This window comes from Paramisgurnus dabryanus, chromosome 10, assembly GCF_030506205.2.
Source record: "Paramisgurnus dabryanus chromosome 10, PD_genome_1.1, whole genome shotgun sequence".
NCBI classification, from domain to species: Eukaryota; Metazoa; Chordata; class Actinopteri; order Cypriniformes; family Cobitidae; genus Paramisgurnus; species Paramisgurnus dabryanus.
This window is the reverse complement of record NC_133346.1, coordinates 31018423-31034842: the sequence shown is the minus strand read 5'-3', so window position 1 is coordinate 31034842 and position 16420 is coordinate 31018423. Positions and strand designations below refer to the sequence as shown.

Genomic DNA, 16420 nt, shown 5'->3' with positions numbered 1-16420 from the left:
GCCTTAACTTCTTAATCTAGGCGCGCTCTACGCGTGGTGCGAATTTGGTGAAGATCGGGCAAGGTCAAACGGAAGGTGGGGTAAACTAATGGGCAAATGGACAAATAGTGGGTCCGTGGCATGGGGGGTCGGGGGTGTGGTCAGGGGATCAATCCGTGCAAATAATGGGCAAATGGACAAATAGTGGGTTCGTGGCATGGGGGGGAAGGGGGCGGTCAGGTGGTCAATCCGCGCAACTAATGGGCAAATGCACAAATAGTGGGTTCGTGGCATGGGGGGGTCGGTCAGGTGGGGTCAGGGGGTCAATACGTGCAAATAATGGGCAAATGGACAAATAGTGGGTCCGTGTCATGGGGGGGGTCGGGGGTGCAGTCAGGTGGGGTCAGGGGGTCAATCCGCGCAAATAATGGGCAAATGGACAAATAGTGGGTCCGTGGACAAATGGGGGGGGTCCGGGGGCGTCGCCTGATGAATTGCACTTCGTAAATTGCAACTGTCAGTTTAGGGGTCCCGTGGACGCCCGGGCGTGCTGCCGCCCGGTGGCCGAACTGCAAGAGAAACCCCATGTTTTTGACCCCGGCTAGCTCCGCCCACCTGGGGTCCTGGGGGACGGGACGTGACCGGGCCGGCCCTCGGGCGAGATCGACCCCACCCCGGGGTCTGGGAAAAATTTTGGGGGGCCGGCACGCAGCTGACAGTTTCAGACAGCGTCGGCCAATGTACGTACTAGCTACAAGTCACGTAGTACTTACCGCTTCCCAGTGTAAATATTTTGTGCCCCGGTGTAAATCTCAAGTTTAAATTTTAGCAGTTAACTAGTTCAATCCTTTACAAAGACAATTGCGGCAAAAACGGATCTATATGCAATGTAGTTACCCAATTTACGCTTGTTAAAGCGACGAAGCAGTTGCATTGACGCGTGCATGCACGTACATGTCCGCACGCGTCTTTGCGTTCGTCAGCGCACAACCGCATTCAAAAGGTGACGCGAGTGAGTTAGGTTATGAAAACATTACGAGACTAAAGTAAGTTTCTTAATTATAATGCTAATCTTATTTTGACTCGATCATTATTGGCTTCAGATGTAAATCAGAAATGTTTTGAGCAAAGCAGGTAAAGGGAAGCAGAAAGGAGACAAACTACATCCTCACCCTGACAGGTCTCAAACAGAGGAAAAATCTCAGGAAAACCTCTGTCAAGTCTATAGAATTGCACTGTTGCTGAGAAAATCAACAGATGTATGTGTTATATTGTTCTGTATTTTCAGATATGAAATTTATATTTAGTTTACTAATATTTAACTCTAGGACACTACATACAGTTAGCAGTAACTATGACTGAGATTATTTAGTATAGCAGTCATAAAATGACTGGTTTCTTAAAATATTCTTGTAAAAATAAGTTATTAATCATTGCTATCATTGTATAATGTAGAAAATATTTCTCTACTGTCATTATTTCCAAACATGTTATGCCATTTATGCCTCCAAACATGTTAATAATGTTAGGTATGATGAAGATTACACTTGTATATATGTATCTTTTGCACTGTAGAATAGTGGGTTAAGCAAATGACATTGTATAGAAGGGTTGCACAGCAGGCTTTCAAAAAAAGTCAGCAAAAAATGGGGGGCCTGTGCCCCAGTAGAGCTTTATGTCTAGCAACGCCCCTGTTCAGGAGTTACGGTTAAATGAATAGCGGTAGAATCAGAGTGTTTCTTAATCTGAAGGCTTTATCCTCCAGAGGTTGAATAGGAAGGCTGCTGCATACATTATCAAGCCTGGTTTATTAGTTAAGTTAACTGAGCATTACATTCGCAAGTCATAATAAGCATGTTACAACAATTTACGTTTAACTAAAAAATAATAATCAATATTTTAAAGTTAATTTTAATGTTAATATTCTGAAATAAGACCTAGAAATGCGACCTCTGGCTATAGCCTTCGGATTGATAAACGGTCTTCGTGGATAACGTTAGCTACACATAATAAACCACGAACAGCCTTTCAATGGTCAATTTCGTTTTCTTAATGCCGATAAACATGCATAAACATTATGGGGTGGTTTCCTGGACAGGGATTGGCTTAAGCCAGGACTTAAGCCAGAAGTGATCTCTTATTAGTGGATTTTATTTGTCAAAAAACATTGTTGATAGAATTTTATACAAAATACTACTTACACATATTAGTGTGATATATAAATATTGTAAATCAATGCATTTCTTGACTATTAATTAAGGAAAATCACAGCTCTTTGCCTCTAACTCAATGTATTTCAATGGCTCACTATGAGCTTCCAGGAACTAACTGAAGTCTCCATGAATCACGTAACGGCCGAGATTTTTGGACTTCCATTGTCAGTCTCTTCCTAAAGGGCTATGGATAGAATTTGTCGGCGCAAACACTTGTGGTCTAATAGGGTTAAGCATAATGTATTTCTGTGTATTTTGAGTGTTTGTTTTAATAGTGTGTTTATTTTATATTTTTCTATAACTGAATCAATAAAAATAGAACGTCTTGAGAATTTCTGAGATCATTCGAATGCTTCTAGTAATGTGTCGTATTGGTCTTAAATTGTACTCATAATGGTCTTAAAAGGTCTTAAAAAGGTCTTAAATTTAACTTGCTGAAACCTGCAAGAACCCTGTATGATGGTAAGCACTGTCACGGATTTGCCAGGTCCTTCCACATACACTCCTCATCAACACCGATCACAATCACCTGAATACTAATCAGCTGCACCTGTCACCTCTCATCAAGACTTCCCTTTATATACCACTCACAATCACACAGTCATCGTCCGGTCTCGTCACAAGTACTACTGTTCATGTGATTACCAGACTTACTAATTTCTGTGTCTTTTCAGAACTTCTCATCATCATCATCATCATCATCGTCTTGTGGATTACTTCTTCCCCAGTGTGTCTGTGTGTCTGTTATTACCTTCTGAGGATCAACATCATCCATTTCAACTTTGCATGTTCCATACATCATTCAATAAACTCTGTTATATTTTATATCTCTGCCTCCGTAGTCTTCTGTCAGTGACAAGCACACAGTTGACACTACCCATTAAATTCCATCATATTTTTTATTCCTACTATGGAAGTCACTGGTCACCATCAGCTGTGTGTTTACCATCATTTATCAAAATATCTGCTTTTGTGTTCATAAAAAAAGAAATTCATACAGGTTTAGAACAACACGAGGATGAGTAAATGATGACATAATATTCATTTTAAGGTGAACTATTCCTTCTTAGTTACTGTGACTGATACTGAATATGTAATGCAAATGTAAAAATATAATTAAAATGTAAATATTTACTACTAAATATGTAATGAAAATATAGAAATTTAATGAAAATGCAATTACAGTTAATGTGACTAATACTGAATGATGTAATGCAAATGTAAAAAATAAAGTGGAAATGCAAATACATTTTTGAATGATTATAAACATGGTATTTTGCCTGTTAATGCCTTTAGTTCATTGCAGAAAATGATATTACAAGAATAAGGTATAAATGTAACTGGCCCCTCTAACAGTACAACTGGCCCCAGATTGGCCCCCCCAGTTGAAATGGTCTAGAACTGCCACTGATTTAGATATTGTCACTCTATTAAACTATTGGATTAAGTCATATATTTTAGTTTTTGGAAAAACACAACTTAAATACACAATATATGATATTTCTGAATCATTTCAGGCAAAGTAGCGTGTTAAATTTGTACGCCCTTTTAGCTCCACAACCTTATTGGAGTATTTCAATAGGGGTGGTGATGGTACAGTGGATAAGACACAAGTCTTTGGTGTGAGAGATCTGGGTTCGAATCCACTGTGACACACCATTGTGTCCATGAGCAAGACACTTAACCCCTAGTTGCTCCAGAGTTGTGCGACCTCTGACATATATACCAATTGTAAATCGCTTTGGATAAAAGCGTCAGATAAATGTAAATGTATTGCATAGATGCGCTGAAAGTCACAGATATGTCTGCCCTGCTGACGTTTTCATAAGAAATTTAAAGATGATTGAATCCGTGTTTAGTTTATAGAGCTAACATAGAATTTTTTTTTAGGGGGGCTAAGAAGAATTTGGGATGGGGCTAGAGCCCTAATGACGGCCCTGCTACCCACCCTTACACACTGAACTCTGTCTGTAAGATAAGACTTAATCCAATTCAGCAAATTACACGAAAAATTAAAATGAGCTTATTTATAAATGAGTATTTGATGATCTACAGTATCAAATGCTTTCTTTAGGTCCAGAAATATGGGCCCAACAACACCTTTGTCCATTTTCTGCTTGATATTTTCTAAAACAGGCATGAAAACGGGTCAGGGGTGAAAAGGTGAGAAGGGTGCTCGAGGGGGGATGTGGCCTCTGATGGGGCCGCGAGGTGGGAGGACCCCCCCAGAATAAATATTATGGCCTCATTAGGGAACATGCTGTAACTTAACTTAGTTATTCTTCAGGCATGTGATTGGCCAAGGACAAAAAAGAAGGAAGGAACTCAACATCCCTCCACGTGCGCAACAAATAAAATGCACACCATAACATATGCAAAAAATACATTATGACCATTATTTAAATTATTTAATTCTGACGGACAATTTAGATTTAAAATTTAAAATGTAAACATTTGACTAGTAACAGAAACCATGTTTAATTAAATGGGTTGATAAATGTGGAAAGCTGTAACAAGTAGCATTCCCTTACTATTTTGCAATAATTTTATTTTGCCATAATCTGACTATTGACAATTTTAAGTTGGCCTTGGAATAGGGTGGACCTGAAGGTCTACATGTAATTGAAAATGAATTAATTTTACAATATAGTTCATGGTTAAATGAATTACATTATGGTTTTTGAGCCATTGGTTGAATAATTTTCAGATAAGAAAAAAAGTGATGTGGGAAAATAAAATAATAACAAATCAAGAAATTACAAGCATATAAAATAGAAAAGAACAAAGTTACAAATAAAGTAAGATCTAACTGTATTGATTAGGTAGAGAAACAATATGAAATTAATATAACACTGTTTTCATTCTATAAATTAAATATAATTGATCTTTTTAAAGCTATAAAAGTGATTTTCCTTTTGTCTTTTGTAGTTTGATTAACATAATACTCAAACATAAGCATTTCTTATAAGAGGAATTGTCCCTTTAACACCGGTGGAGAAGCGCTGATCACACTGACACATGATCAACTGCTCACTTATAATAAACAACTGTTTTTATGAGAATACTTGCAGAGACTGTGGTATTACAATATAGTTTGTGCATATATCTCCTGTCAAGCCCCAAAAAAGTATGCGTTTGCATGACAAACCTAAACAAACCTAATGTCTGGGATATATGTTGGATGCTCTAACTGATTTTGCCAGGTGGTTGATGTCCTCAGGGCAACATATTGTGTTGACCCAAGGACAAAATTTTTCTAAATAAAACCAAAACCCACCCTTACCCTAACCATATCAGAAGGATATGATAAGAGAAAAACAATGGTCTAGAAACAGCTAATCCTGGTTTTAAGCTGAAACTTAAAACAAACTGTAAACTTATTTCTGAAATCTTGGTTGATTGAAATGTTGTCCCAGGGTCAACATAATGTTGCCCTGAGGACATCAACCACTTGGCCAAATCAGGAGAGCCCATGTTGGATGACGGCGCATACCCCCCTATCCCCCCAAAAAAAAATTCTCATCGAATCTACACGATTCACGTGGGTCACCTTTTTTGGCTTCAAAACGGCAAATGTCGAAGAAAGGTGAGGGATTTTAATGCCTGCTAAAAGAAAGCAATTTGCTGTTTCAGTAGAATGATTGGCTCGAAAACCAAACTGCAATGGTTGCAGTGTGTAAGGGCTACTGTTGAGATGCATAATCAACTGTTCAGCAACACATTTCTCTGCAATTTTGGAAATGACAGGTAATATGCTGATAGGCCTGTAATAGGGCTGCACGATTCGGAGAAAAAATCTAATTGCGATTTTTCTGATCAAAAATGCGATTCGCGATTTAAAGTGCGATTCATTAGTATATAATAAAAAAGCTACATCCAGGTTTGTTGTGGTGGTTTTAATAGCACCAAAGAAAGATGCTGTGCTACTGTTTATATAAGACCTCTTAAACATTGTACCAAGGTGTCTGCAGGACTTTGCTCTTCTGCAGACACACTTTTTTTTTTAATCTAACATTAAAACAGTTTAACAAAAATTTATTGAAAGTTTTATTTAAAATAACATATAGGCCAATGTATTTTGGCTGTCACTACAACAATGCTTATGACAAGCAAATGTTTAGTTTTTTCTTTTAATCATAAGACTATACTTATCTTGTTTTACTTTTCAGGCATCTGTAATAAATGTAAATATACTGTATTAGTTATTAGAATCTATGATTTAACATAAGCAAAAAATACAAATAAAACACTGCACAGTCCTCACTGTAGGATTTTAAATGTGGAGCTGCAGAAGCTTGTTCAGTTAAGAGTAAGGAGTGATTTTAATTTTTGGTGTGTAATAAACATTTCTGACACAGAAAGCACCAGGTTACTGTCACTTTAAGACACAAGGCAGCTTTAAAACTGCTTTGCTTTAATGTACTGATAAACATCCAGCTGTTTATGTTCAATTAGACAAGAAAGAAAACTTAAGTTTAGTGATCACGCGTGTGTTGTTGACTACTTGGTGTGTGCGCGCTTCATGAACCCTCGTGCCTGTAAATATACTTTTAAAGCGGTGCAGATGTGCGCGTGCAAGAAACTATACTGTACCTCTTTCGTCTGCTGTGTTCCGGGCTTTAATGAAACCTGCTTATAGTCTGATGAGGCGCTTGTCATTGTTTGCGATGCATGACGAGAAATGGACGTATATACACCTTTCTTTAAGTCCAACATTACACAAAAGGGAAATGTTTTGGCGCATTTCTGTCCTTTCATTTGCCGGTTAATGAGTTTAAAAATGACTGAATTCAAAATCTGCCAACTTCCATGACATTCCGCGTTGTGCAGTTAATTCCATTTGTATGCATTTCACGATTCTGTCCGTGTTTTTCGCATCGCGGAAATCATATGGCCGTACACTTTGTTGGGGAGTTGAACTGCTGCTCGCGCAATGGCGTTATCTGACGTTCAGTCAGCACCTCAGTGTTAATGCCCTCTATTGGTTTAAACTGCATCAAACGTAAAATGCGCATGAAGCGAACTGTCAAAAACTGCGTACTAGATGATTGTTATATTTGATAGTTCTGAATCGAAATAATCGCAGCTTTTGCGATTCGAAAATCGCACCCGTCCAAATCGCGATTTCGGTTTAAAAACGATTAATCGTGCAGCCCTAGCCTGTAATTACTTGCCTCAGTCAAGTCTCCTGATTTATACACAGGAACACTTACTTCCAATCCTTTGGAAACTTGCCTTCTTTAATAGAGGCATTTATTAGGGCCAGAGCACCGACGAGCAGGCCAGAATGGCCTGCCCCGTGGGTGCAAAGCACTATTGTTTTTGCTCAGTTTCTTCTGCTTTTTCTTCTCCGAAATGAATTGCATTTTTGAGGGCCTAAACATGCTCGAAAACTCATGAAACTTTGCACACACGTCAGAAGTGACGAAAATGTACATGTGGTATAGGCGTCAGAAGTGGGCGTGTAGAAATGGCTCGATAGCGCCACCTGCAAAATTTCAAAAGAACAACCCTCCTGCTACGAAAAACATACAGATACGAAATTTGTTAGGGTCGTCTATCACTTTAAGACCTACAAAAAAGTCCCTTGGAACCAGGCTCTAAAACCCACAGGAAGTTGGCCATTATGAATTTTCGCTGTGATTTCTGTGAACATTTTGGCATTTCCAGGCTTTGTACTTTAACGAACTCCTCCTAGAGATTTAATCCGATCATCATCATATTTGGTCAGTATCATCTAAAGGTCTTTGCGATGTTAAATTGCGGAGCTTTTGACTTTTCGTTGGAGGGTGTGTCCATGGCGGCCTGACAAATTTCAGCATTCTCACCATGAAACAGGATGTTGTTCTAACTCAGGCATACAATGTCCAATCTGACCCACGCTTCACACGTTTGATAAGGGTCTTGGCCTGAACACATTTCAATGCCAGAATTCAGCTTCAGTCAAAGCGCCACCTAGATGCAGCAGGAAATACCATGTTTTACGCCGTGATTTACTGCTCCTAGACATTTAATAAAATCATCATCATATCTGGTCAGACTGATCTTAAGCCCTTTACGATGATAAATTGCGAAGACCTTGACTTTTCATGGAAGGGCGTATCCCTGGCAGCCTGGCAAAGTGTGATGTTTCGCAATGAAACATGAAGTTGTTGTAATTCAGGCATACAATGTCAGATCTGTCCCCGACTTCACACTTTGATAAGGGTCCCGGCCTGAACACATCAACATGGCATAATTCAGTAACAGTCATAGCGTCACCTAGAGGCAGCAGGAAATACCACGTTTTACACTGTGACTTACTGCTCTTTGAGATTTAACCATATCAACATCATATTTCATCAGTCTAATCTCAAGACCTTGTGTGATGATAAATAGCAACGACCTTGACTTTTCGTTAAAGGGCGTGTCCGTTGTGGCCTCGCAAAGTATCAACAAATGAATCGCAATTTTGACAGCCTAAACAAGCCCCAATAGTCATGAAATGTTGCATACGTGTAAAATGTGATGTTTTTTTTATTTGAAATAGGCTTTAGAACTGGAGGTATAAAAATGGCTCTACAAAAACTTAAGAGAGCAGCCCCCCAGCTACGGTAAACGTACAAATATGAAATGTGATAGGATAATGCATCACCCCAAGACCTACAAAAAGTCTCTTGGAGCCAAGTTCTAAACCCCACAGGAAGTCAGCCATTTTGAATTTTCTCTGTAAGATCTCCAAGATGGCGCCGTTGCATGGCGACATGGTGTTGCTCTCCATTCTGTTGTGTGTAGTTGGGTGTTGTTTCTTCCTGGATTGTGTTGGGGGCATGATGTCATACAGTCGAGTGGAGCTTTTGCATATAAGGGACAGTATGACTGAATGTCAGCCCAAATTATATTTCTACTCAGAGGACTTTGCCATCAGTCCTGAGGATATTGCTAGCGCAGCGCTAGCACTCCCCGTTTTGGTGCTCCACGCGGGAGGAAAAGAGGCAGAAGAGCTGGTGCATTGGTTCGGTTTAGGAAACAAAAACATCGAACACCTCTGCCGAGTATTTTACTCTCTAACGTCCGCTCGCTTGTTAACATCAGGATGAACTGACTCTCTTGCTAAGTAACAGGAGAGATATGGCGAATTGCTCCGTGTTATGTTTCACCGAGACCTGGTTGAATGAAAATGTCCCGGACTCTATATTACATCAGCAGGGATTCTGTTTATTTCGAGCGGATCGGACTTCAAATTCATTGAAGAGCAAAGGTGGAGGCGTGTGCTGTTATGTGAACCAGCGGTGGTGTACGGACATAAAGGTAATTTCAACGGTGTGTTCTACCAATCTGGAAATGTTAACCATCAAGTGTAGACCTTTTCATCTGCCCAGAGATTTTACGTCAGTTATTTTGGTTGCTGTGTATATTCCACCTCAAGCAGCAGCTAATGAGGCAGCGCAGCAGTTGGCTGCACATATAACTCAGTTGCAATCTTCACATCCAGATTCAACAATTTTGGTTTTAGGGGACTTTAATCATGTTGATATGAGGAAGACCATGCCTAGATTTAAACAGCAGATTAAAGTTAAGACAAGGTTGGATAAGATACTGGACCAATGTTATTGGGTGCTTCCCAATGCTTTTCACTCTGTGGCTTGGGCTCCATTGGGACAATCAGACCATAATTTGATTTTTCTTATTCCTGTATATCGTTGTAAATCTAAAAGTATAACACCGATTAAGAGAGTGATCAAAGAATGGTCGGCGAAGGAAATAGACATGCTTACGGACTGTTTAGAGGACACTGATTGGTCTGTTTTTAAAGAGTCATGTTCTGATTTGGATGAGTACACTGAGGTGGTTACCTCATATATTGGTTTTTGTGAGATGGTGTGTATACCTTCAAAGACTGTTATCATATACAACAACAATAAGCCATGGTTTAATAAGGAAATTAAAGAACTATGGAGAGAGAAGCACAGAGCATTTAAAAGTGGGGATAAAGAGCTTTATAAAATCATCAAAGGTAACTTTGGAAAAGCTGTTAAAAAGGCAAAAGGAAATTATAAGTGTACGCTGGATAACAAATTGAAGAGCAATGATACTTATGGTGTATGGAAAGGTCTGGAGAAGATCACAGGCTATAAGATAAAATCTCAAGTCATCTCTGATGATATCACATTGCCTGACGGACTCAATGAGTTCTATAGTCGCTTTGAAAACACAGTGGAGGGACAGGTTGGTCAGCAGATGCAGCCCTCATGGCCCTGTACTGTGAGTTCCACCTTTAATATAGAGGAATATGAAGTCAGGAGTTTGCTGAGGAAGCAGAACAGCAGAAAGGCAGCAGGTCCTGACTCCATATCATCTGCAACACTGAAGTGGTGTTCTTTCACTCTTGCCCCAGTATTCACTGATATATTCAAGTGGTCATTAAGAGTATGCAGAGTTCCAGTATGTTTTAAAGCAGCGGTTATAATTCCGGTGCCAAAAAAGTCAAAAATTAGTTGTTTAGATGATTACAGACCAGTGGCCCTAACTTTAGTTGTTATGAAAATCTTTGAGTGATTGGTGCTTAGGTATTTTATCAGTAAAATCAGTTTGGATTCCCACCAATTCGCCTGTAGGACTAATAGGTCGGTTGATGATGCTGTGGCTCTGTGTATTCATTCAATCTTGCAACATCTTGAAGCCCCCAATACTTATGTTAGAGTCCTTTTTGTTGATTATAAATCTGCATTCAACACAATCATCCCAGTTAAACTTTTTGATCCCTTGCTTTTTGGATTTTGGATTTTGTGCAGAACAGAACACAGGTAGTTAAAATTAATAATATACTTTCAAGTTCAAAGACAATCAGTATTGGGGCTCCACAAGGATGTGTATTGTCACCATTCTTGTATTCTGTATACACCAATGACTGCGTCTCACATTGTAAATCAGTGCAAATTTTAAAGTTTGCAGATGATACCACACTGATTGGGTTAATAACAAATAATGATGAATCTGACTATAGAAGGGAGGTATCTAAATTGTCTGCATGGAGTTGTGTTCAGAATTTGAAGTTGAATGTCCAAAAAACAAAGGAAATGATGTTTGATTTCAGAAGGAGGACAAATGCTGTTTTGCCATTGACTATAAATGGTCAGGACATTGAAAATGTTCAATGTTTTAAGTTTCTTGGGACTACCATCTCTGCATCACTAAAATGGGATGACAACTAGGTATTATTAAAAAATCTCACCAAAGGCTCTTTTTCTTAAGACAGCTCAGAAAGTTTGGCGTATCTAAAGCTGGTATGTTAAACTTTTATAGAGCGGTCATTGAAAGTGTGTTGACATTCTCGCGTATAGTGTGGTTTGGTAACTCCACAGTTCAGCAGAGAGCTCAGATTAATAATATTCCTCGGGTTGCTTCGAAAATTATTGGTTGTGATCTTCCCTCTATTGATGAGATTTATGTTTCACGTTTGGAGAAAAAGGGATTAATGATCCTGAAAGATCCCCTACATCCAGCTAGTCACCTCCTTAGGCCTCTTCCTTCAGGTAGACGCCTTAGAGAAATTAAAACTAAGACTACACGTTTTTTGAATAGTACCTATTGTAGGATTGTTCATGCTCTCAACTCTTCTGCAACTGTATTTCATTCCTTATAATTGTTTAGAAATATACAGTTGTATATGTATGTGTATGTAACAATGTATTTCAATGTATTTAAATGTTTGACACTATTGTGGATGAGCTCACCAAGAAAAATCCAAGGAATAAATCTTTGGCAATAAATAAATAAATAAAAAATAAATAATTTGAGCGCAAATTTTACCATTTCCAGGCTTCATACTATAACAAACTACTCTGACAGATTTCCTTAGATTAAAACCATATTTGGTCTGTGTCATCTAAAGGCCTTTGCGATGCTAAATTTCGGAGATCTTGACTTTTCGTTGGAGGATGTGTCCATGGCGGCCTGCCACATTTCAGCTTTTCGCTATAAAACAGGAAGTTGTTCTAACTCAGGCTCACAATATCGAATCTGACCCACGCTTCGCATGATTGATAAGTGCCCTGGCCTGAACACATCAACATGGAATTATTCACATACAGTAATAGCGTCACCTGCTGGCAGCAGGAAATGTCAGGTTTTACACTGTGATTTATTGCTCAGAAATTTTATTAGATCATCATCTTATTTGGTCAGACAGATCTTAAGGACTTTGCGATGATAAATCGTAAAAATCTTGACTTTTCGTTGAAAGGCGTGTCCGTGGCAGTCTGGCAAAGTTTGATGTTTCACCATGAAACTGGAAGTTGTTGTAATTCAGGCATACAATGTCCAACCTGCCCAATACTTCACATGGTTAATAAGGGGCCCGGCCTGTAACCATCAACATAGCAAAATACAGATACAGTCATAGCGCCACCTAGATGAATCAGAAAACACTGATTCACTGCTCTAAGAGATTTAACAATATCAACATCATATTTGGTCAGTCTAATTAAAATATCCACATATATTTGCACACAAAAATTCATATCCACACTGTTCACAGTTTTTCCTAAGGCCATCGGGTGGCGGTGCTCATACGTGCGAGGGCCCTTCCATCGCTGCTTGCAGCTTTAATTAACTTTGTTGTTGGACCAGTAAATAAATCCACATGCCTTTTAAAAAAGGGAGTCTTGTCCAAATATATAATTTGATTTAGAGGTTTTAAAGCTCCACTGTGTACTTTTTTGAATTAATTCTTAAAAAAAACCCATGTTTTCTTTCAAAAGTATGTGCTCATTCATGTGTAATTAGTTCCCACCCACTAATCAAAGTATTCTCGTAAGTGTAGAATCTGCTATTTAAAATACATACGGTCGAATCGGTCGACTGGCGCATCCATGTTGTGCCTCCATCTTTGAAATACATTCGCCGACGAGGGACATTCCTGAAATTCAAGCTCCGCCTTTCGCGCTTTCAGACTACACTCACGCTGGCCGCTAGCTGAAGCCTCCGGAGGTTGCATGTGTAGGCGGTATACGTCATCAAGACAGTCTTATTTCAGAATATTAACAATTATAAAGCTGACAATTATTCTTAGTTAATTGCATATTTATGTAATATGATTATGACTTGTGAATGTAATGCTCAGTTAATTTAAATAAACCAGGTTTGATGACGTATGCAGCCCACATATGCAACCTGAATCCTTCGGCTGCAACAGCTGCAAACCGTGATGACCACGCGATCTTTGATTTGAGGCAGATTTGAAAGCCTGTTGAAGACTTATTTTCGAGGACATTAAAACACGTCGCCAAGGAAGCGAAAAGGGGTTTTAAAATGACAATGCGACAGGAAAAACAACAAGACCAAAGTCAATATTGGAGTAATGTTAGTTTTCCAAGATGGGACTCAAGGGAGACTGAAGTTGCACTTTCTATCTTCTCCACAGGTAATTCAGCATATTCGTTTACATCTATACAGTCTATGTTGTAAACTTGAAGTTTTATAGTTCCTAGGCTAACTATAGCATGACTATGCATAACACTTGTTAGTGTAAACATTCATGTGATTTGATGTGTTCGAACAGCCACACGCCGTCTCTCCGCCCATTTATGTAATCTGAGGTACTGTACACGGACATGTAACATGTTTACTTAAAACATAAGCATTGGACTCTGACATAATATTAGTTTGTGTCCATTTAAACCCGTCATTACTCCCGCTCATGATTAAATGACATGAGAGGGACTCGTCCACAGACCATCCCCTCAGTAATCTGGAGAGGTGCGGTCAAAAATGGACAAAAAGAGAGGGATTTAAACACCAAGTGTAAACGTGATGTGTCTCTCTCGTCCACTTGTGATCCGATCGACGAAAACACATCTTAATACCAAGTGTAACAGTCCCTGGGATATTTTTCCTCGCGTTGATGAAAAAGGAGTGTCTAAGCTACGTTTATGGATGTATGTGATTTTAAGCGGACATATCATGAAAATAAATAAGACTTTTTCCATGTTTAACATAAATCTGTGTGCTTTGATGGTTCACAGGCAAAGGACATTGCAAATTGTTCATTTTTTTCATCGCTTTTGCTTTGTAGCTACTGGAAGCCATGTTAACCTTGGCATGACACGGTCACCGTACGAGTTAAAACGCGTTCCGAATTGGGGGGGCTAGAAAGTAATATTCAGTTGGTTGTCATATAGAATTTCACCGCTAGATGGGAGTAGATCTTACACAGTGGAGCTTTAAGAGAATTTAGGTATGTATTAACTGTAGATTCAGAAACTTCCATTAGGGACAGAACTGGTTGAGAGCTTTCTTCTCTGGCCAACTTTGGGGGGCGGCCCCCCCATTGACCAGCTGCCACTGGTTGAAAACATGTTAAACTCAGATTTAACTTTCTGGGGTGGTTTCCCGGACAGGAATTAGCTTAAACCAGGACTAGGCCTTAGTTTAATAAGATAATATAACTAGTTTAACAAACATGCTTTACTAAAACATTACTTTTGTGAATTTTAAGGCAAAACAAAGGGCACTGATGTATCTTAAGATATGTCAGTGCAAGTTGTTTTCAGTTTTAACAGCTCTTACATTTATTTTAGACTAGGATTAGTCTAATCCCTTTTTTAATGAGTCTTTCTTTATAAAGTCCAGAATCTGAATAGAGAATCAGAAGTTGCATAAGTCGAATCAAGGCGAAATATTTCAAGAGATAACTTTATGACTGAAGCGTGTTGTTTGATTCGTCCTCCGTAGCTCTTGTAGATGAAGATACAGTCCAGATCAGATACTGTAAAACAATGAAGAGAAAGATCAGACATTAATATTTACTAATTACATTATCAACAGACATCATGGGCCCTATCTTGCAGCCAGCGCAATTGACTTTGTCAGTGACGCATGTATCATTCGTATTTTGCACCGGCGCACAGCGGGTTTTTCCCTCCACAGACGCACGTCGGCAAACTAGGGAATGAACTTGCGCTCCCTGGGCGGTTCAGCGCAAAAAAGGAGGCGTGTTCCAGCGCAAACCATCCCTGGTGCTATTTTGCAGTTTCAAAAAACAATTGCGCCACTGACCAGAAAAAAAAAAGTTTAAAGTCAGTGGCGTGTTGCGCGTTGTTCATTATGCTATTTTAAGGGCGCATGCTTGACCATAATGTATAGCGTGCACAACGCGCATACACTTTGCTTATCTAATCTACACAGATGCAACAGTTATTTTTGCAAATCATAAATTGTTACACTAAAAAATATTAATACACGAGATAAGGGAAATCATTGTGGTGAGCATTGTGGTGATAGTTTTTATTTATTGTGTGGCTGCGTTAAAAAATTCTCATGCAAATAACGATTAAAATATTTCATAAGTTTGTTGTGTGGCTGTATTACGTTTATTTTATGTAAATAATAATTTAAATGTTTTCATAAGAAACCTTAATGTATATGAACTTGATTTGTAAGAGTACTCAGGGGTTGGACCTTGCTTGCGTTTCTTGGGTTTGATTTCAAAGCCCCCAAACCCTTTCAGTGGTAAGGGTGGACCAGCGATGTCCTCTGCTGGCGTCAGGTCCTGAGGCAGATCCACTTCCCGTTACACGGCGTGCCCGATTTATGCTGGCAAGCTTGGGATTCCCCCTTCTCCTGACATCATTGTATCGCTTGGCGCAACGAGGATGCCAGCTGATGAGACTGTGGCTATTTCCTCTCACGCCTGTTTAACCGACGCTGATTTGGGCGGGTTTCTCTTATCACCATACAAAACAACTTCTTTGTCTTTGCCTGCTCTTACAAGAACGTCGGTCTCCTCGGCTGTGAACCGCTCCTGGCGTGCGCCTGGTAAATCAGTCATTATAATAGCAACCCGCCATGGAACTTGCGCCCTTGCGTTTAAAGGGAATGTTGGATAGCGTTCTGATTGGTTTATTTGACGTTACGCCCAAACCACACCTATGAATAATGAACCTACTTCAGACCAACCTCTTATTGATTTGCGCCCGTCGCAAGAGTTATTTCTCACGCCGGGAAAATAGCAACAACGCCCAAGATCCGCCCACAAACTCACTTGCGCTTTGCGCTTCGTACTTGCGTTTCAGATCGTTAAAATAGGGCCCCATGTCAGAATCATGTTGATATTTATCATCTTTCATGATTTTCATCATTATACATTTACATTTTTTCATTTAACAGATGCTTTTATCTAAAGTGACTTACACATGAGAATAATACAAGTAGTGCTACAGTATCATACCACATTTACATTAAATACC

General features: G+C 39.3%; 1 protein-coding gene across 2 annotated transcripts in view; it reads right to left on the bottom strand.

Moving 5' to 3' along the window:
* Positions 1 to 12062: 12062 nt before the first annotated feature.
* The window catches only part of LOC135753701 (NLR family CARD domain-containing protein 3-like), an 85998-nt gene continuing 81640 nt past the window's right edge, over positions 12063 to 16420 (bottom strand). For both annotated transcript variants that reach the window (XM_065271652.2, XM_065271651.2), the window contains exon 12: positions 12063 to 14940. In XM_065271652.2, coding sequence (XP_065127724.2) covers positions 14934 to 14940 — 7 coding nt within the window. In that variant the 3' untranslated portion in view covers positions 12063 to 14933. The remainder of the gene's footprint in view (positions 14941 to 16420) is intronic.